The sequence below is a fragment of the Dermacentor albipictus genome, chromosome 2 (genome assembly GCF_038994185.2).
Source record: "Dermacentor albipictus isolate Rhodes 1998 colony chromosome 2, USDA_Dalb.pri_finalv2, whole genome shotgun sequence".
Taxonomy (NCBI): domain Eukaryota; kingdom Metazoa; phylum Arthropoda; class Arachnida; order Ixodida; family Ixodidae; genus Dermacentor; species Dermacentor albipictus.
Window position 1 is genome coordinate 131,456,845 of NC_091822.1, and position 22,694 is coordinate 131,479,538.

Sequence of the window (22,694 nt, forward strand, 5' to 3'; positions counted from 1 at the left end):
TATTTGCGGGCGATCTGTTGATAAGTGGTCCAGTCACCCTGACCATTCGTGAGCTTTCCGAAAAAAAAAATACGTTCTTCTTTCGTCGGGTTTTGAATCCGCTTTGAGGGCATATTAAACCAAGGTGACCTTCACATGTGACTGACTACCCGCAGACGAACATATGTGCTAAGCAATAACCAGATTTTCTTTTACAATAAAAGCTAAAAAGCGTAAAAGCTTGGCATGCAGTCTTCCAAAACCGTTGCTAGCTCACTATTTATACTACTGAGAAATCATTCTTCTTATAACCTCTGATGAATTTTGCTTGACTGGCCGGGTGTTTAACAGTTGAAAAGTTGATAACAAAGCGATCGCTAATCCTTGGTAAGAAAACTAGATAATGGACGATATCAGGGGCTCAACAAGAAGGTTGGCCTTGGAGATGAACGGGTTGGCAACAATAAGGAGAGCCATGCGAAGAGCCTCGAGGTTCCAAAGACGTTAACTGACGGAGGTGCAGACAACGGCAACGTTGGAAAATGCCGGCTGCTGACGGTACGGGCCGCGAATGGGGAACTATTGGCAACTGTCTTCACCGATGAAAAAAAAAAAGAAAAAAACTGCCATTAGAAGCCTGTCACAACACTCAAGACTCTTCCGTGCGTGCTCTGACTTCAGACCTTGCTAATACAGTCAGTTTTGCGGTTTTCTGAAGCTCCAATCCAGTATCTACGATGGTTTGAACTGTGATAACCGCCTCGAGGGCTTATGCATTTTGTTTTTATGCAAAAAGGCCCATAGATCGACATTCGCACGCACCTTAAAGATATTCTAGAGGCTCCATTCGCTGCTTTGGTACCAATCCCGCTTCAGCAAGCAAGCTTGGACGTTGCAATCGGACGGTGCCCTAGCGTGCAAATCGAAGAGCAGGTGGACACCACGGTCGTGGTGTCGCGCTCTCACGCCAGACTTCGTTAAAGCTGAAGAGTGACTGGCAAGCTACCCTGGCTTTACCCGATGAACGTCTGTGTGCCGGCTGTGCTTGAAAAGCAGGCCTGCACCTCTAGCGTGCACCTGGCGTGGTGCCCTGAAAGATTGCTGTAGCGAGTGGGGAGAAAAAATTCCCTTGGGATGGGTTGAAATCTGGGCCAGTTGGTACATACTTGAACGAAAAAACCAGTCAAAAACACAAAGGACAAGAGGAGAGGTTCACACCACAACGACTGGGGGTTGAAATCTGGGCCAGTTGGTACATACTTGAACGAAAAAACCAGTCAAAAACACAAAGGACAAGAGGAGAGGTTCACACCACAGCGACTGTTGTGTTGTGAACCATCGAACCATCGAGTCGTTGTGGTGTGAACCTCTCCTCTTTGCCTTTGTGTTTTTGACTGGTTTTTTCCCTTGGGATGCCTCGTGAGCCGCGTTTGAAGCGTACCCGGAACGCTTATAAAGGCTGTCATCAAGGTCGAGAGCAGACATATTTTATGAAATGGGTAGTGTTGCGTTCCTAACATATCGGGCAAATGCTCTGAAATATAATTGCGGAAGAGTACGTATTTGAGCTGGTTGGTTCGCGATTACGAGCAGGAAACAGTCCTAAACAACAGGACGAAGAGAGGGACACGAACCACAGCGGTGAAATATTTTCTTGAGATTTTGTCATTTTCAACCAAAATAATAAGTATTAACCTCGTGACAGTATCTACGGCGCCCGCTTGTACACCTGGAGCATCCCCGATGGCGCTTCAAGGTTGGGTGGTACGGCGCACATCCCTCAGCTTCGCTGCAGGCGCTCAGTTAAAGCACAGTACGGACTCTGCTTTAGAATGTTTTGAGAGTTTCTCATCGAGCAAATAGGGTAGTACTGCTTGGCGTATATATATATATATATAAGTACATTTCCGGGGCGCTAAGTAATCCAGGACAAGGAAGAACAATGCTGAACAACGCTCTGACTTGACTCTGTTGGGTTGCTGAGCTCAAGGTCGCGGGTGCGATTCCCGACTGTGGCAGCCGCATTTCGATAGGGAAACGAGAAAACGTTCAGGTACTTCGATTTACGTGCACGTTAAGGAACTGCAGATGGTGTAGATCAATCCGGAGTCTCCTCCTAAGGCGTCTCCCATCACTCATTGTTCTCTCGCCAAACGTTAAATCAACACAACTCAACTATCCGATTTAAACAGTCACTCGCGATATGCATGTCATGGCTGCCTCGCACCATCTTCCACCTGAAAATCGCCATGGATGGCGACTCGCAAGTGTGGCTTAAATACTGCGGTCAATAACCTCGTGGCACAATTCACATTTGCGAGCTGTTTCCACTCTCAAGATCGGAGTGCTCAATGAACGGGCGAGATTCCCTAGTTGTCTCTGTAAAAGCTTATCTAGTGTGCTTGGACGTTAACCGTCGACACACGATCAACGTTCCTTCTCTTCGCAGGCGCAAAAACCGGATGGGCCCCGACGTCCAAACCGAGAAGGAGCAGCATCAGAAGCAAGAGAAGTGGGAGGTGGACCCTTCCGGATGGCAGAGCCCCCTTAATGCAATTGATTCCCCCTTGAAGTGAGCGCAACGGCGGATACTGCTGGTTTAGCTTGCCGAAATACGTGTTTGTTCGATCAGATGACGGAGCCTGTCCGTTATCGGATTATCGGTTACCGCAGCCATGGATGGCATAGGAAAGCTGTTGGCGACATCCTGTGACCTTTTTTGCACTACAACGCGTTTGCATAATTTTTTGTGCTGCGCGAATGTTCTAGTCGAATAAATATCTTAAAAGGCGTATACGTTGACGATTAGGTCGCTACCAACGCTTTACGCCAGCAGTTAGAATATGCTGTAAGTCACTGCAGCATTAGCTTTGTGGGCTGTCTGGTTAAACTCGGCGTCCCAAGATGTCGCTACCAGAGTTGTTGACGTAAAGCCCCGTGATAATTTGAAAGTAGCGACACTCTCCTCCCTGCGGCGCTTTCCTCCTCGATTCTCCTCGCGCGCCAGCTGCGTGCGCTGCGCACGGCACGCTCTTTCTCCTTGGCTCCCACGGATGGGCCACAGCATTCGATGGAGGCGCATGATTTTCGGCCAGTTTCGCACTCCAGTGGTGCAGAAAATTTTGAAAATGGTGATAACAGCATCGAGAATGTCGAAGGTAACGTTCACGAGGAGGCTGGTTTCTTAAAGCCGCATATCAAAGGCGCATACTGATGTAAAAGGAACTCTGAGAAGAGTTCTATACTCCTGACATTATTTCTTCCACATGATAAGATTATTTACTTTGTAAATTTGATCTAGTATTGCTTGTGGCACATTCATCTGCGTTTGGCTTTTCTTTTCTTGCCTGTGCGCGCATGTGTGCCGCAGATCTTATATTCAGCCTGCTTTCTTATAATCAATTAGTCGGGAATGCATCGTCCGTCCATGTGTTTGTTTTCTCAATGTGAAAGTAGCTTTTGCGCAGTGGGCCCTAACTGCATCGGGCGCTTGCGCAATTTAGTGTGACCAAGCGTGCGCGATCATGCGAACACCGCCTGCACATTGCCTGTATGCATGAGAAAACCAAGTATTCGTCACCCACCCATGCGAACGTGGCAGCCCAATTCAAAGCAAATTCAAGAACTAAAGAATACCGCAGAAACTCCACTGGAGTTGTATATGTGCGCGTAAGCATACCTCCAAATTTAAGTTGGATCACGTCCAAATTTCTAGTTGGCCCACCCTGAAATTTCAAGTTGGCCAACCCGCAAATATAAGCTGGCATACTCCCAAATTTCAAGTTGGCCCACCCCCCGATTTCAACTCGGCTTATACCCAAGTTTAAGTTGACCTAACCCCAAATATAAGCTGGCCCACCCTCACGTTTCAAGTTGGCCCACCCCCAAATTTCAATTGGCCCACCCCTAACATAAGCTTCCCCATGTATTCTCTAACGAGCCCTATGTATCTCTCTAGGGTATCCTCCTTTTATAATTTGGGGGGGGGGGGGCGAGTTAAGCTGTTCTTTATCGCTTATAAAGCTACTAATCATCTACATTATACTATTATAACTACTAAATGTCTAAAGTCGGCAAATTACGCATTTTTGTGCAGATACAAGACATTACAGTTTTCGCTTGACGGGGCTGGGGTACTCGCCAAAGAATGCTTATGCATTAAAAACGCAATGTAGACTAGCTAGCGCTCATCACCCGCAATGCCATGGGTATACTTTCTACTAACTTTTTCAGGGCCTGCATTCATTGTATATAAGTGACTGACGCACGCATCGAAGTAAGCTGTAAAAAAGCTCCCCTACAAGCCGCTAGTTCGATTTTCAGTATAGCAGGAAACGGATCGTAGCAATCACGAAAAGTGTGGTCGAGAGGCTGTATCTTCCCACATAGTTGTTCACAGTGACTGTATAATTTCCGACTGAATAACAGTTCACAACGTGCGAGGTGATGAGTCCCAGCACAATATTCGGCCTACTGAGGACAAGTCCCAATTGTTATGCAACGTACACTTTGTCGCAGCAAAAACGCTGATGAGCATGCCGGAAGAATAAAAAAAAATGAAGCACTAGGAGATGCTTCGATACGAGCTATAAGAAAGGCACCTTACCTCGCAAATAATCCCGTTCTTTTTCGGAACAATGTTCTTTCGGCCAATGTTGTGCAGCCACTGCTTCTTGCGCAAGCCACCACGCTTTCCTTGTGGTATCATGAAAATTGCATAAGTATATTCAGGCTTCTTGCTGCAGTTATATCCGCTACAGTACGGCATAGTGCTAGCACAACACTGCAATAAACTCAGCCTTCAACGTTCGCTGCGCTGAGCCAGCCGATCTAAGGAGAAAAATGGAGCCAACGAAAAAGAAAAACACAAGTGAAACGCAAGATCGGCGCGTTTCCAAGGGCAACGGCAAGGAGATCGATCGTCGAGCAGAAAAGCGGGCGCGAAACTGCTTCCCTCCGAGGATATGCGCAAAGGGCGAGGTGGAGGCAAGGAGGTCGCGCGGCGGCGGCAGAGTTCAAAAAGTGGCGGTACTTTCTTTAGGTTGACGTAGGTTGACGTAGCACATTTATCCTGTAACCCGGCATACCGCAAACGGTAATATGCTTACGGTTAAACTAAACGCGGACTCGCCCGATGTTATGGTGTTTTTATATCCCCCTGATACTGATGTGTCATAGCGGGCATTGAAAAGCAGCGCTGGTAATCTAGATATGGGACGCTGTCGCATTCAAGCTAGGGGAAACGATTGAGCATATACAATGTCGTACCGCATACGTCGAAATATACAAGGCAGACACGGACATGCAGGAAGCATCACGGTTTCCAGGTAGCGAATGGGGAAATGGATGTAGAAAGAGTAGGCATAATGAATAGAAAGATTTCGGCAGAACCAATCTTACTATGAACGTCGACTTGATGCGATTAGCATTAAGCAATGTAGGGAAATGCGAGTGGTGTAGTGCAGCCGGACCCCTCTCTCGCGTTTCCATCTGGACACGCTGCGGCATTTAGCGGCACCGCCGTGTACTCCGCGCGTGGGCCTCCAAGATACATGCGCACCGGTGCGCGCGAACACTGAGAACCGTTCCCTCGCAGCCTATTCGTGTCGCATTCGTGTCGCAACACCAAACCGTTGGGTTACTGTGCTTGACGGACCCGGGGGACGTGAATTCGGTTTCGCAGAGCACCGAGAAAGTGTTGGGCTATTTTTATTAAAGAGCGACGTGAAAGAGGCTAGATATGGTTGTACCACGTACATGCGCGCACACACACACACACACACACACACACACACACACACACACACACATATATATATATATATATATATATATATATATATATATATGTGTGTGTGTGTGTGTGTGTGTGTGTGTGTGTGTGTGTGTGTGTGTGTGTGTGTGTGTGTGTGTGTGTGTGTGTGTGTGTGTTGTAATCATATTAAAACCGGAGAATTAATGAGGAAGGGCGATGTTTCTAGGGTGAGAGGCAGTTACGTTACATGAGGACGGGGTGTTAGGCCTCTGTCCGGAAGGGTTGCAATGGTCTTTGCCTTAATTGATACATAAAAAGAAAGAAAAAATGATGAAGGATGCTTGAGCTTCCGTCTTAAGCGTGGAACGCGATAGCATTCAGAGAACCCTGACTGCTTCTCACGCCTCCCCACAACTGGAGCCTATGTAACCGTAATGTTTTCCGGGAAACGCTGACCGCGAACGTTATGCACGAAGGTGGGATTTCTGGTAGAAATGCGGCCTTTTGCGTGGGGGGCGATGCGGCGGAGGCGAGCGCCATCTGGAGGTACTGCAAGGAACCAGGCGCGTCGCTCCGTGGCCTCCAAGATACTAATGCGCCGGCGTGCGCAAATGGCGGACGCCTTGGCTGGTCTATGCATGGTAGAAACGCTGTAAAAGGGGTTTCTCGGATTTTTTGTGTAATGGAATTATGTTTTCTCATATAGTCAAACTACAATCCGACGCTATCATATCTGTAGGTTGTGTGTAAGTCGTACTTTAAGATTTTTTTTACGTATTTTAGCTTGATAAATTCACTTAATTCAGTAGCTTCCTTGCGCCACATGGAGGGCCTGGGTATGGCCGGTTCGAAAATCGTTTTGCCGAAACGGCATCCGACGCTGAATTTTCTGCGACGCGGGGCGGAAAAAGAAAGCGAGGAAGAAATCTGCGTGTATCTAAAGAATTTAAACACAAATAATCAAAGAAAAGAGGGAGGCTAGAAAGAGCGTTGTAATGTTCAATAAAGGCAGGCTAGTGGAGGAAAGAACCAGGTCAGTTGAAAGGTGAGCGCATTATCTGCTCAGGAATATATTGGATGAACTAGCTGCACTGCGAAACCGACGAGTCAGCGTTCATATCATAGTGTCTCGGGACAGTATAGAAGGCCTGTGCTGTCGGTCGGATGGTGAACACATGCAGTGATCTCTCTAAGGCCCCGCGATGCTATGGTAGGAGCCATAAATCTGTATTGCCCCTTGCTATAGGGACGAACACAACAGTCTCTAATTGTACGATGCGGTCGCCTCCTGGCGAAAAATTGTAACGGGATGGAATTGTGGCAATGACTGAATGGTTATGTAGAGCTTGTTTAAAGGGGGGAAAAGTTCCTGCCCGCCTTTTGCTCTAAGAATAGAGCGTATCTTCTTTTTATGTGATAGGTGGTGTTGGTTTGAGACCCAGCGTAGAATCCCAGTTTGTGTTCCTTGACAGACCTCCTTAGCTCCTTGCTTCTTAAACAGCAATATTGAGCTGCAGTGGGCAAGAGATAAGTACAACGCATGGCAGAAGGGATGAAGAGCATTTTTAACTGCATGAACCAAAAGGCCCGTCTAGTAAAAAGATAACGAAAGAAGAGAGAGTCACTCTGGAAATCCCACCTTCAATGCAATTAAGTCTCATGCATTCGCAAGCACGTAAACAATTTCGTGGCAGAATACATGACTGCACTCACATGTCAAAACCTTCAAACTTTCCAAACTACCGATGTCGCATTTCTACAGGGCGGCACACGCCATGCCCGAACAATAGGCAAGCTATCGCTCAAAAATGTTGCTCTTGAAACGCCAGCCTACGTGCTTGCTCTGTGGTGGCAGCTTCAAGGAGGCATTCATCGAAGCAAGATTATATCGACAACCACTTAGAACTAACAGAAAATTTAAAGCTAATAACTCAATTTGGATCTTTCACTTGTTTACGTTGTTGGTGGTCGGTGGTCGATGGTCGGTGGTGGTTTGACTTTCAATACAAAGGCGTCGGTTCAAAAGAGCGGTGATCTCGCGCAGCCGAGTTGCGAGGCGCTTTTGTCGCCGAATGCCAACAGTAAATACAACAGATAAAAAAGCGTGTTTTTTTTTCACAAACCATTTGAAACCTTTGAACCGCCAAGTTTCATTAAACTTCTGGAGCTATTGCGGAGGTTGTGAATATAGGCAATGAGCGGCATTGATTGCGAAGGTAGAACTCCGCGTCGTTGTAAACATGTCTTCATAACGTCGTCTATTTGGCTCTACAGAGTTGTGCGCTTAAGCGAGCAGCAGGGGCGCGATTGGAGACATTTTGTTCGACACACGTTCTGTTCAGTTGCTGCAACGTCACAAAGCTGCAGTATGTAAAATTTGTGACAGCGGGGCGGAGACAGTAGCCAATCAGGAAGCGGTGACCTGCCCGGAAGTTTACTTCCGTCGTTTGTCGTCTGCTTGCAGGCAGTATACTACAAAACGAAATGTTTCTCGTCTTCCAAATGAATGAAATCTTTATCTAAAAAATATATATTTTTCCTTCTCAAGCCCAAACACATTTTCAAATAGTAGTACGTGTGACTACTGCAATTCATAACTATTAGTTTCTTTGCGTCGTCCCTAGGTGGTGTCGCACACAGCGAGAAGAAAAAAAGAAAAAAAAAACGACGGGAAGAGTGGCGCACTTTTCAAGAGGCAGCGACAACATTCCGGTGGCTCGCTGGCACCGATGATGGGGTCAATTTCTCCGTACAACCAACAAATTATTTGTTTTGAGAAACAAGAACGACGCCGGAATTAACTTTCTGCCATTTCTTCAAACGCGTTTCGCACTACCACCCCCTCTCCCCCTTCCTCTAGAAACGCTGGCGCAACAACCTAAGTTCCCAACGGAAGCGCCATTTTCTCGAATTAAATTATGGATTGGATCCAAACGTGCCATGCCGCAGCCGCCGGTTGGATCCAATCCAATCCACCAGACGCGCCATGCGAAGCCGTATGATCGCTCCAAACTTCCCAGCTCCCGTCGGGTTCGGCGCCTAGCAGACGAAATGCTCGGTGGGAGGATGATTGACAGGAGCGTGTCGTCATTTTGACGTCACCAAAAACTTGGCCGCGCCCCGCGGCTGGCGACGTCGGCGCGGAGTAGGCCAATTGCGCGCGCCGGTAACCGAACGAGCGCGCCGAACAGTCATCTCCGATCGCACCCCAGGAGTGAATAACAGGTTAGAGCCACGGCATCGCTACGATGCGCTGGTTAACGGATCTTTTATCTACCGAATGACGCAATGAAAGAACAAACGCTATCTAAATGTCCTCACTGCAACAAATACACGCCTTCAAGCGCATTATTACTTTAATTAAGCAAATAGGCTTCTAGGGATGTCTGGCTATTCGCCTACGTTGACAGCTATTGTCACAGATTTCTGACTGTTTTTTTATGCGAAGCATATTACTAGCTCCTCAGGCGCGGCGGCGTCGCCTTCAATAACACGTGACACCGTGACGTCACGACAGAAAAGGGGATCCAGCTCGCGCCGTCGCTCGCGGCATCGCCTTCAAGGCTGACCACGTGACACCGTGACGTCACGACAGAGGAGAAACGGGGCTCCAACTCGCGCCGTCGCTCGCGGAGTCGCGGCGGTATATGTGCTTGCCTCTGCTAGACACTCACGAGGTGAGATGCCTCCTGGAGACATTCTAGGTGGCTTTGGCTCAACTCTTACAAGATGGGCTGGGTGGGAATCGAACCAGGGTCTCCGGAGTGTGAGACGGAGACGCTACCACTGAGCCACGAGTACGATGCTTCAAAGCGGTACAAAAGCGCCTCTAGTGAATGCGGTGTTGCCTTAGAAACGAGCTGTTTCTAAGGCTCAGGCGTGCGTCGCTTGCTCAGGCGCACATTTCGTTGCCGCGCCGAACGCTGCGTTGCTCGACGCTCACCGCGTCCATTGCGGGGCGCGTAGTCGCTGCGCCGTAGCCCATTGTCTTACACCCCTTGGCGGGTCGACGGGAACGCTGTCGCGTTCCACTCTTGCAGGCGAAGCAGAGTAACGCATGAGTTGTTTCTTCGTCTAGCCGAACCAAATATAGCCAAGCAACAGCAGTTCACCAGGCTAAACAGTGGTTCAACAACTAAAATAAAGGCTCGTATGCTTCGCATCCTGGGCTTAACCTTAGCTAAGCCACAGCCATTTTTTTTTGCTTTTCGAGCATCGTCATAGGTGTGTTGTAGTGTATCGTCATGTTGGTTGCGCATAACCAATGAAATAGATGGACCTGTCAGCAATCTGGCTCACTGCCCATTTTTGCAACCGCAGGAGCCTGATCAAGCGACTATCAAAAAGCATCGAGACGTCCAGAAAAGCATCCCTTGTGACCTTGTCGAGAAGGACGTCCCTTCCCTACGCATCGACAGCAAGCAAGTGAGTGTTTCTTAGAGAGAGAGAGAGCGAAAGAAAGTTGCACTTTCACCCGAAACGTGAAGCAGCGATTGCGATAGCAAATTAGTGTATACATCAAAACGTTTATTTTAAAAAAAGAAGAAAAAAAGTGCAGAAAGCGAGTGGGTGGAGCCCCTAGTCCCGGGCCCCGCTGGCTTGAGCGGTTCGCCGTGCCTGGTCGAGGAGTGCTAGTTGCATCTCCCGATCCTCGCTGGCGAGCCAAGTCTCCAATTAGTAGACAGCTATACGGAGTAAGGATAGTAGCTTTATCGGCCGTATAAACTTGTAAACATTCGCTTACTAACTAAATTTAACAAGCACGGTCTCACGCGCGCACTGGCAAACGTGAACACATTTCACTCGATGACCGCGCACACTCGCTGTCAAAACGATGGAGCGAGGAAGCGCGGCAGCCACATCGAGCGGATTGGCCTTCGTGCAGCATCTAAGCGGCGTGAACGCAACGCACACGAAGCTATCAGCACTCGGCGCGCCTAGTCTCTGTACCACTCGCAGATCGCTTTGAAGATAGCGCTCGCGCGCGGCCGTGCCAACCCACGCCATACGCTGCCATCGCCGGAGTAGAAATTTCGTTTACTACGTTAAAGTGTTCAAGTGCTATGTACTATGTTCAAGTACTATGTTCAAGTGGGAATGAGGTGCAAGACCTAGGATTTATGGCTAAGGAAACACGACTTCGCTGTACAGCCGGGTTTCAATTTCGCGATTGCATATCTCTCCAAATTGGAGTAACTTAACAGGTAATTAGACAACACGTATAATCATCCCCGTGAGCAGGATTTTATTTTCCGCTTCTACCAGAGATTCGCCGGAAAATGCGGAACAGTGCTATCCGTGACGGGCGCTTTTCTGAAAATCTGTTCTAAAAAGCTATTCAGTGGCGATTTAGCGGTAAATGCGAAAGAAATCCGTAAGCATTACGTCGGACATAACTTGAGCTGCCGGATACATGATTTAAACAATCGTATTCGACACATGGCCAAGTGTTGTTCAGAAGCTCACTCGGCACACATTCTGGCTCTTCGAGAAGTGCAGTGCAACGGATGGTCTTTCGAAGCAGACCACCCGTCAGGTGCACTAATGTATCACATCTAGCCCGTGCCTGGCTTCACGCGCTTCACGCACGTGCACTTTTTACTACTTTGAAACTGCGATAACGCTAAAAAAGCTACAGGATGTCTACAACCCATATAAATGTTCTCACTGTCGCAGGGCCGACGACGACACAGCAACCAACACTGGAATGCGAAAGGCAAGTGTTTACTCCTCATAACGTCTCCGGAAAAATCGTTTCAGAGCGCTCGCCAACACTGCATTCATGCTATGTACAGTGGTTGAAGAAGACAGCTTTAAACCAGCTTGACTGTAGTAAACGACGGGTGACAGCAAAAAAAAAAAGTTTCATCATCACTATCAGGATCCGATTACGCTTGAGGTAAAGCTTAAATGCATTCGTACCAAACATTTGTAGCGATTGAAATGACCGGTCAAAGGCGTCACAAAACTCCCTATCACCACACGCTCGACAACAGCTCGGCTGTAACATTCGTCTGAACGTGTAAAGCCAGCAGGGAATGAAGCCAATGAAAGCATAGGGACAATTAGCTGTGGTTGACGTTGAACTGACAAAAATAACGAAGCAAAAGGGAAATGTCAGTGGACGAAAAGATATGTTGTCGCCTGTGGGGACCGAACCCGCTACCATTACGCGTGCGGTGCACTACCAATTGTGCTACAGCGACGGCCATCAACCCGTCCCCTAACTTGGAATCTTGTGGGTGCTAGGTTTGATTGATGTATACATAACCTTCACGTAATTGCGAAGGTTGTGGGTTCGGTTTCCGTCGTCGACAAGTTATCTTTTCGTCCACTTTCATCGCCCCTTTTCTTCATTACTTCCTAGACTTCAAGTTCCACCACAGCTAATTACCTCTATGTTTCACTTGGCTTCATTGCCTGCTGGCTTTATGTGGTCGTGATTGACAAAAATCCAGCCCCTCTGTTTCCTTTTTTTTTCGTTTATTTCTCTGAACATTACTAACTCGCGATTAGGGAGAACGAGTCAGTGAAATCGGCATTCTTTTGCGGTTCGAAGCAGTAAGCTTCCAAAGGTTGTTTTTGGTTGATGCGAACGCAACTGAATCATGCATAAGACGCTTTAGTTTTATGTGGAATACTTTCCTTCAGAACAAATTGTTATATCTATAGGCCCCTGCCATTTTGGATAGTTAAGCTACATGGCCCGGCAAACATCCGGAAAAAGAAATACTTCAACCGCCAAAAGAGCGAAATCTCCCCCCTTGTCGCTAATGGACAGAGCAGGCAAAAAGAAAGAAAAAAGTAAGAAAACAAAAGCAAGTTGGGTACACTGACTGAAAGGCCAACTGCAACGTAATGTTTGGTAACGTATAAAACTTATGCTTCAAAGTGTTGTTTTCACTGGCTTTACTCAACAACAAAGTATAACAAAAACATAGACGTTTCGCCACCTATGCGGGTGGCATCGTCAGTACACAATGGCAACAAATGAGAAATACATCCTATTTATCTATGAAAGTGCCGTAAACATCCGGCAGGGGGCCACGGTTAGAGTTACATGAAGATTGATTACGACGGATGAACCATGATTCTACGAACTTTCTTGGGCCCCATCGGTGTTCCCGTGCTAGTGTGGTTACATTGTTAAAATCAAACATGTGTCCCTTTGATAAACAATGATCAACCAATTCTGTCTTGGCACGTGTAGCATGGGTGGCTTTCGTAGCATCTCTTAGATGTTCCTTGATACGGGTGCGACGTCGCCGCCCTGTCTCGCCAATGTAGCTGGCATCACAGTCCGAGCAGTTGACCTTGTAGACGACACCACTTTGTTCGTCTGGAGGTGTGCGGTCCTTTGGACCGCACACCGCCAGAAGCTGAACGACGTCGCACCTGTATCAAGGAACATCTAAGAGATGCTACGAAAGCCACCCATGCTACACGTGCCAAGACAGAATTGGTTGATCATTGTTTATCAAAGGGACACACGTTTGATTTTAACAATGTAACCACACTAGCACGGGAACACCGATGGGGCCCAAGAAAGTTCGTAGAATCATGGTTCATCCGTCGTAATCAATCTTCATGTAACTCTAACCGTGGCCCCCTGCCGGATGTTTACGGCACTTTCATAGATAAATAGGATGTATTTCTCATTTGTTGCCATTGTGTACTGACGATGCCACCCGTATAGGTGGCGAAACGTCTATGTTTTTGTTATACTTTGTTGTTGAGTAAAGCCAGTGAAAACAACACTTTGAAGCATGAGTTCCCCTGGCTTTTGGAACATTTTCTCACGTATAAAACTTAGTTTGAGATTATATGGACATAAGGAAGCCTCCGTGCAGAATTGTACGTGTGTAAATAGGAGTGGATGGGTCACAAAAATTTTGCAAATATAGGCATTTGGATACTGACACTTTTACATACTGACCCAATACTGACACAATTTACATGCTCATAATTACCGAAATACACCACAGTATAACTTTCTACGGCACGTTTCTATGGCAACACCGCATTCACTAGAAGCGCTTTTGTCCCTCTTTGAACTATTGACCTCGTGGCTGAGTGGTAGCGCTTCCGTCTCACACACCGGATACCCTGGTTCGATTGCCACCCAACCCATCTTGCAAGTTGTTTTTTTTATTATTTATGAAGTGCCTTCCCAGATTTATCGCTCACGGCCAACGCGCTGACGCCGACGACACCGGCTTTTCTGCGACACGAGCTCCTTAACGCTATCGCGTTAAAACGCACGAAACCAGTGAGCGAGCAGCGCGAAGAGCCCGACCAGCCGCTACTGCAGCGGCCCTATTGCCCACTACTTAATGATGATTATATTAGTTTTCATTCTGCCAGCGCCATCTATCGGTCGTATACTTCAGTTCACACACCCACCGCTACTCTTATATCCGTTGCACTGTGGGAGATACAGTTTCCGTTTTCTAAGTTTACATTGGTGTTCTGTGACATCAACCAGAAGGTTGAGAACCTGCGCCCGCGGATACCCGCGCGGCACGATCTAGAGAAGCAGCCTGCTGGGATATACGTCGTATTTTCTAACCACTGTCAGGATTTGGAGCTCAATCCGATCGCTCGTGATCCGTTGTCAAGATTGGAGTCCAGCATGAATTAGAAGGTAGCCGGCCCATGCCGTCGTCCGACTTATCCACGCTGAGAACGTTGAAGAAGGGAAGGACTACTTCTCAACGAGAACGAGGAATAAGGGTTTATTTACAGTATTTACATGCCGTTCATCAGTCTAGCATGACTTCGAGAGAAGGTACGTCAGTCTAACACGATTGCTTGAGAAAGTGTCTCAGTCTAGCATGACTGCTTAAGAAAGTGTGTCGAGCATCCGCACAACAACGGTTTATAAACACTCGGTCCCCCCTTGATTCCAAGGGGACGGAAACGTTCGTCCAGTCATTGTAAACACGCCGCCTCTCTCCGGGACGGCTTACACACACACACACGCACACACACACACAAAGGTTCATGGTCCGGTCCGGAACCGACGTCACACCGACTTCGTAGAACACGGAGCTGACCCTCGCAGCGCGCTGCCGTGTAGCCATTGTCCTGCGTCTTGGTCGGCGCGTGGGAAGGGGTCCCTGACGACGTTCCCGCGGCAACTTCCCCGCTCGCGGCCGATCCGGTTGGCGGTGTCGTGTTGCGGCACAAAGCTCGCTTCGTCGAACTCATTCGGTCACAACGGTGACGAGGCTAGAGCGTAACGGTGTCGTTCCTTGAAAGTTGACGCCGCCGTCGTCGCAACTGGCTGGCAACACTTGCACCTCAGCTGGGCCGTTCTTAACACCACCTGGTGCATGCGTCGTCTGCTTGTAGGAGCTGTTTACAAGCTGATATTGATACGATCTCGACCGGGTGAGGTGGGTTTTCACCGCAAGAATCACGAAACGACGACGAAGTCGGGCATTGTGATGATGAAAAAAAGGTAGAAGAGATTGTATTCATTTTATTGGTACACGGTTGTGACTCATCCGAGTCTCGAGCGGTTCTGATCAACACGGGGGCCAGGATTGCCTTAACCCCTTGCGGTCCTGTGGTCGTCGACGTCTTCGTGCGGAGCCTGCGGAAGTATTAGTGGTTTCGTCAGGTTCTGCCGTCGAGCTCCTGACCTTCGGATTTTCTTCCTTTCATCCATCCCTTTATGTCAGCTCGGGGAATAAAAGGGGGTGACGCTGTTTCGGAAAAGAGGGCAATTATGTCGACATGGGGACGCCAGCTTGAACGCTTCTCACACTTGACAGGTCACTCATACGGGGGCCAAGACAGCCTTAATTACCCTTTGCGGTCCTGTGGTTGTCTACGTCTTCCCAGGTAGCCTGTGGAAGTACTAGTGCTTTCGTCAGGTTCTGTCGTCGACGACCTCCCGCCCTTCGGTTTGTCTTCTCTTCGACCATCCGTTTGTGTGAGCTCTGGGAAAAAAAGGGGTGACGTGTAACAGTCTTTTCTGGGACGAGGCAAATCATCTTGTCATGGGAACGTACGCCTGAATGTCTCTCATACCCGACAGGTCCATTATAACAATAACCTAAGAAAGCGACAGCTACCATGCCCTGTAGTTTTGCGGAGATTTCTTCAAAAGTACATATATATACTTCTAAATTATAACATATTTAGCCAAAATGAAATTTTGATTCATTTGCCCTCTGAAGGGCTTAAAGATGCCAGCATCCATCGTTAATTATTCGTCGCATTGGAGCGTTGGTGGTATCATTGATGCCATGGTTAGCGGGAAGGCAGCATCACATAAACGTAAAAACGCAAAAAAGAGTAGCAACAGAAAGTCTGCGTCGGCAACTCCTTAGAGAAGCACTAGAGAGAAATGTAATCTTATCTTCATTAGTGAATTAATCTTCGACAATGCAAAAAGAGCCGCTCTTAACACGAGAGGAGGTTCGGTCAACCAGAAATGACGCAAAAGCGAGAGAGGTGGCGACGCCACCTTGTAGTTCCCACACCTGCTCACCGTGAAGTCATGGATGCCTGGCCGCTTTTCTTGTTCTCCACGAAGATAGACTGCATTGGATTCGAAAAGAGCTTATGTCTGAACCTAGCGAGTTCCGAGCACATTTTTTTTTCAGGAACAACAGCCTAATTAGTACGAGAAGATACTTTGAAATCTGTTGCGTCATGCTGACTTGCAGGCTCTGCAGTTCCGGTGCGAAATTTTACTGATAAAAAATTTGACATGTACTTTCTCTTCAATTAAAAAGAAAGCACCTTCTTACCGCGAAATTAACGAAAATGTAGCTCACAAAGAATACTTTGTAGCGCCCTCTTCCGACCGGTAAAGGAGGCTTGAAAAATCAGTAAGCATAGGAGGATGAAGAAAATAAAGATGCGCGTTTGGTGGGCTACGCACGGGCAAAACAGGGCAGGCAGATAGGGCTTCGGATAGCAAACGAGTTAGGCTTGTCCTGGTTTATTGGTCATTCCTACAGTGGGGACCTTCCAACCTCCTCCCACGCAAGCCAGACGGACATACCGATCTTAGAAGTTTATCAATCTAAAAAAATATGATTTAATTTTTCTCGTTAATGTCCCTTTAAATTTGTCGCTTCCCCCCTCTCCTCTTTTCGCCGCAGCGGTTCAGCGACAAGTTGAGGCGTCGATCAGGCGTTCCAACGTCGAGCGGGATGGCTAACACGGAATCCAGTGGGATCTCCTCGCTAGCTGGCTTGTCGCAGCGGGACCAAGCGACGGCCCTCGACGCCAGTGCGCCGGACGTCATCAGACGGCAGCTGCGCACGCCGCTGCTGGATTCGCTCCCAGGGCGCAACGTCTCCGCCAGACGGCAGCGCGCGCAGAAGCGTCGGCGAAGCACCGATGCGGAGAGCGTCACCACGAAGACGAGCGCAGAGGCGCCGGTGATGGCTTCGGCTGTGCCGCCCGATTCCTCGGCGGCCAACAAGAATTGCTCGAAAGTGCCGACGGGCTCCACCGTCGAGCGAGTGGACGACTCCCAAGTCGTCGCCGTTCACTCCGGCTCCAAGGGACCGGAAAAAGGAGGAGCACCCGCTTCCACCGCTCAGGTGAGGGTGCACACGCGAGCAGAGGACGACGGTCTAATCGCGAAACTGCGGTGATTGCGAGGAAAGAACGGCGCTACAGGACGGGACGATGCGTGAAAAGTTGCTGACAATGCGCGGGGCTGATGTACACTTGATATATTAACTATGGACTTTGAATATGCGGTCAATAAAACATCGCCAGTTAGCATGAGAAGCTGGAATTCGCGTAGCTGCTGGTTTCAGGCCTCTTTCACAATGAACTGCAATGCAAGTCGATTTGTGGCGCTACTCTGGCGCTACATCGGCCGCACTTTTCAAGTACGTATACATACGAGGACAAGTAAACAGATAAAAACATAGCAGCTGGATTACTGACCAAGCGCGAATGCACTACATTATACTTGACCTGTGTATACACAGAATATTGCCTGTGTGCCCCTCGTACACTCTGTAGCGCTGCAAGCGGCTTGTGAGATGGAATAAAGTTACATTTATATCGGTAAAAAATGAACTACATTGTATCCTAAGAGGTCAAAATTTTAAATTATGGGGTTTCACATGCCAAAACCACGATCTGATTATGAGGCACGTCGTAGTGGGGTGGACTGGAAATTTGGACCACCTAGGGTTCTTTAACGTGCACCTAAATCTAAGTGCACGGGTGTTTTCGCATTTCGCCCCCACCGAAATAAAGCCGCCGTGGCCGGAATTCGATTGTCAGAGATCAAAAGACTGAACATGCGAATTTTCGATAATACTTGCTGTACCATAACGGTTGAAATGCGAGAAGAAATTGCAATTTCTGATGTCACATTGAGGCACCAGCCCTGAGGTTTCAGCAGGAAATTCGAAGACGATAATGAGACAATCATTTCCTCTTCTAATCAACCTGTTACCGCGAAATCAACGAAAGTGAAGCCCTTCTGGAATACTTTATCGGCCTAAACTGATTCAGTATTTGTGTTTAGTTTGTCTGTAGCGTTCTTTTAATGGGGTGAGAAAATATCAAGCAGAGATAGGCGACATGCTAGACATTTATGCATATATTTAACACCTGATTATCTTATGCGATCTAGGTGATTATTTGTCACCCCCTCCCCCCCCCTTTCCGAAAGCGATGCCAGTCATTATCGTCTACAGTCAGCTAGAGAAAGTCAATGAAAACATTGAGTTGCTACATACACTAAATTCTTTTAACTTGCGTCGGTACAGCTTACAGAAACGCTAGACACAAACTAAGCACTGCAAAATGCAGCTTTACCGAACGTACTATACGTCTATGTTGCAAGCTACATATTTCACTAATGTTAAATTTCATGCCTTCGTACTACCGACTCTCTTTATGCAGCCGGCAGTACAATCTGCAACTTCCAATACTATTTCTCTGAAGACACACCATTATGTCCAACCCAGTAGTTTTTTTTTTTGCGAGTGATATATATCTTGCGGTTGCTCATAAGGATTGTAAGGATTTATATCTTGCGGTTGCTCATAAGGACCCACAGGATAATTCATCCCTTAATGCAGCTGCACGGATGGAGAATGATTTATGCATGCTGGCTTCAGAAAACGCCGAGTTATTCTTGGCATTTTTTGGCAGAGATCAAGAGGAGAGATGCAAAATGCTAGACAGCAATAGACGTAACAAAACGTCAATAGCTCAGGCAAACTAAGGGACTGTTTGTGCCTGCCACGTTTCGAAAAAATATGCAAATAAAATTCATCATTATTATCATCATATGTAATAGAGCATCACATTACATGCGAAGGGTGTGATGTACCCAGACATTGTAGTACACATGGCAGTACAATGTACACATTCCAGTGGAATGCAAAGCTAGTTATCCAAGCCTTTGAGAAGTGCTTGGGTTCAACGCTAACACTGGAAGTTTAAGAGGAAGCTTTAGCTCGGGCCCAACTCCGACGCGGCCTATTCAAATACATGTAAAAACGCAAAAACGTTTTTATGAGATAACCCCTGGACCGATTTTGATGAAATTTGTTGCATTTGAGAGAGTAAGATAAATTCTAGTGACTGTTGGAAGCAGAATTTTGATTTAGGGCTTTAATTTTGTTAGAAAGATTTTCAAAAATTCAGAAGTTTGAAAAAAATAGAAGCATGAAGTTTACAAACTAATAGCTCTGCATCAAGAACAGATATCGCGGTTCTGTAAACGGCATCCATTAGATCATTCAAAGCGGACAAATATTATATGTCATTTTACATCTTACGTGAATTTGTTACATTGCTTACGAGGGTTCTGCAAAAGTTGTAATTACATATTATTACATTTTTTGAGGTTCATGTGTAACATATCAATTTTGTCCGCTTTAGATGTGCTATCAGCTACAATTCACAAAATTGAGATATAATTTTTTCTTGTTGAGTTACAGGGTTGTAAACTTGATAGTTTCGTTTTCTGAAAATTTGCAATTTTTGTCAATTTTTTATAAAATAATGACGGCCTAACTCAAAAATTCGAAACCAACAGTCACTAGATTTTAAGTTTTTCTTTTAAATGCAGCAAACCCAGTCAAATTTAGTGCAGTGGTTGCCGAGAAAAACGAATTCTCCTTTTACATGTATTTAGATAGGAGCACCCGAGCTAAAGCTTCCTTTAAAGTGGCCAGCGATGGAGATCAGCAAGGGACGATTAGAGTAGCCGAGGAAAAAAAAAACAGGGATCAAGACGGGACCGGCATCGTCTCTACCTCTTCACAGGTATATATAGGTAGCTCTACAAGATAAGCTAGGGATTGAAGCTATTCTAGATTGCGATAATATATATGGTAACACGTGAGAGTTCCTATACTTCACACAGCATAGGTGACTGTCGCCACCTCGATTCAAAGGAGGTACCATTAGCCATCATCATCGTCGTCGTCGTCGTCATCACCATCATCATATTGAATGCATGATAGCGCGAAACAGAAAGTAACAAGAGAGATGTGCTGTTGACAACAGGGCATTCGTCTTACCAATTTTTTTGTTTCCTTGCTGGGATACATCCAACACGCAGTGAAAATTCGTCCAAACAACCTTCTCGCTAAATCATCATCATAATCATCCGTACTGTCGCTGTATATAGCACATGCAGAAACATCGTGCTGCTGTGCAATATCTAAGGAACACTATCTGCCGTTGCCGTCTCCGCTGTTTCGGTGTTCCCTAAAACCGCGACACATTACCCGGACAGGGAGGTTGAGCCAGCGGTCCTCACTCGGTCGACCCTCTCCGCAACTTTTTTTGCAGAGCATAAAGAGCCGCAAGCGTCGCGACAAGTCGACCAAGGAACCCGCCGGGACAGCACCGACTGCCGCGGGATCTTCCGCGAAGGACCCGCAACCAGCCGCCGCCGCCTCGCGCGACGGCACCACTCCCAAGCGAAAGTCTAGCACCGGGAGCCACCGTCGGAAGAAGCGCTCCCAGGAAGGCGCCGCTCTGGCCGTAACCAACAGCGATGCAGGTGGTGAGCTTGCTGTCCTGCAACCTCGTCAGCACTGTGCGCAAAAGGGCAAACTTGTGATAGTCGATCCGGGCAGTGACGTAATTAGGGTCAGCGGCACCCGAGGCGGTGGCCGGCTGCGACCGTCGAGCAGTCGCAGTGGGACACCGATCGTCGAGTCGGGCGGTGTTACAACGAATTTACCCAGCCCGACCCGTTTGAAGTTCGCACTGAATTGAATTCCGTGCTTTTACGTGCCAAAACCACGATTTGATTACGAGGAACGCCGTAGTGGGCGATTTCGGATTAATTTTGACCACCAGGGGATCTTTAACGTGCCACTCATGCAACGGACATGAGCGTCTTTGCATTTCGCCCCCATAGAAATCATCCCATCAAATCCCGGCGGCCGGGATTTGATCCCGCGACCTCGTGCTTCAGAATCTGTGACGTTACTCGACGGCGTCAGAATCTGTGACGTTACTGGGAGCTGGTGCGGAAATTTCAAGGCGGCGTCGCCACCCACCTTACGTTCTTGATTCTTTACTGGCTCGCCAAGTGTCTTTCCGTGGTAAGAGCGGCCTTTTTGGTATTGTGGAAGGGCAATTTACTAACACGACTCAAACCATTCTTCTGTTAGGAGTCCCGAGTCTGTGTGCCGCAGAGGTGCAACTTGAGTATAGGAGACGCCGTGGTGTACTGTGGAGAGTTCCAAATTTTGACAACCTAAGGTGCTTAGCATACACCGAAAACTCGGTACACAATCATTCTTGTATTCCGCTTTAGTATTACTGCAGCCCTGACACTTGAGAATCGAACGCATGACCCCGCGGCCAGCAGAACAACAAAGCAATGACGATTGTACCAAATCTTGTATGTAATTAGAGTGCTATTGTTCATACTTAATCTTTATTCAATCTTAATGAGTTTACAAATGTGAAAAAAAAAAACTGCACGTCATACAGATTGCGGCTGCCACTGCTGAGTCGCGTTAAAATCTGTAGGAAATATGTTGGATGCTGTGGTTGGCACGACAAGTCGTGCGCGTCAGATGGGATCGTTTCCGCGACAGGCAGCTGAGCAGCCATCTTTCCGGTGCTCGGACTGTCGTCACCTGCTGGAAAGGCCTGTTAGAAAGAAGACCCGTTAATTGGATCCGGCTCACCGTATACGAAATGCTCGTACGATGAATCTCATGTTTCTTACGCACCACGTATACACGGCGTATCGAATGCATTCTTACGCACGTGCACCCGCGTGTTCCCGTACGCGGTGCAGCGCCCCGGTCGGCGTTTCCCGGCACCGCGGAGGGAGCCGCGACTGCAGTGGCGCCACCGGAAGCGGGCGGAGAACCTCCGAACGAAAGCCCTCCTGCGGCCGCGACGGGCGTGGATGTGGGCCGGCCCTCCATCATGAAGTTGCCGAGCAGCGCAGCAGCAGCGCAAGCCCCAGCCAACGTGCGGAGGCGACAGTCGACTGTGGACTTTGGACTACCCTCGCCAAAAGACCTCAACGAATGCGATATGGGAAGGTCGAGCGCGGTGGGTTGCGACAACGGGCGACCCTTCGAATAGATGTGACATACAGTCGAACGCCTTTATAAGGAAATGCTCGGGGCTTCCGAAATTATTCGTTATAGGGGCCAGTTCGTTGCAACGATTGCGCGCACCGTACAGCTCGGAATAAAACCGGGACACAATTATTCTTTCGTTATACAGGTTATTTCGTTGTAGGAGCGTACGTTGTAGATGCTCTCGTACATATATATCTGTAGACTGTCTATAGACTTTTCGCTGTTAATTCTGAAGAAATTCCAGCAAATAGAAGCATATGCAAAGCAATGGCCTTGCACATATCATCGAATAAAACCTAGCTTCGCCCAGAATTTGTTAAAGCAGCCCGTCAAGTCAAGCGCAAATGTTTATACACGGTTTGGGGGAGCTCTGAAAGCGTAGAATTTCCGAGAAG

At 47.7% G+C, this 22,694-nt stretch overlaps 2 protein-coding genes across 6 annotated transcripts in view; one reads left to right on the forward strand and one right to left on the reverse strand.

Annotated features, from left to right (window-relative positions):
* Window positions 1–22,694, reverse strand: part of LOC135912552 (sperm-specific sodium:proton exchanger-like) — a 270,794-nt gene that overhangs the window by 216,309 nt on the left and 31,791 nt on the right. The window lies entirely within an intron of this gene.
* The window catches only part of LOC135912501 (guanine nucleotide-binding protein G(s) subunit alpha isoforms XLas-like), a 38,044-nt gene that overhangs the window by 11,494 nt on the left and 3,856 nt on the right, over window positions 1–22,694 (forward strand). The window contains exons 5-10 of the mRNA XM_065444959.2: window positions 2,429–2,551; window positions 10,055–10,159; window positions 11,411–11,450; window positions 16,855–17,301; window positions 20,534–20,750; window positions 22,005–22,267. Of these exons, the coding sequence (XP_065301031.2) occupies window positions 2,429–2,551; window positions 10,055–10,159; window positions 11,411–11,450; window positions 16,855–17,301; window positions 20,534–20,750; window positions 22,005–22,267 (1,195 nt within the window). The remainder of the gene's footprint in view (window positions 1–2,428; window positions 2,552–10,054; window positions 10,160–11,410; window positions 11,451–16,854; window positions 17,302–20,533; window positions 20,751–22,004; window positions 22,268–22,694) is intronic.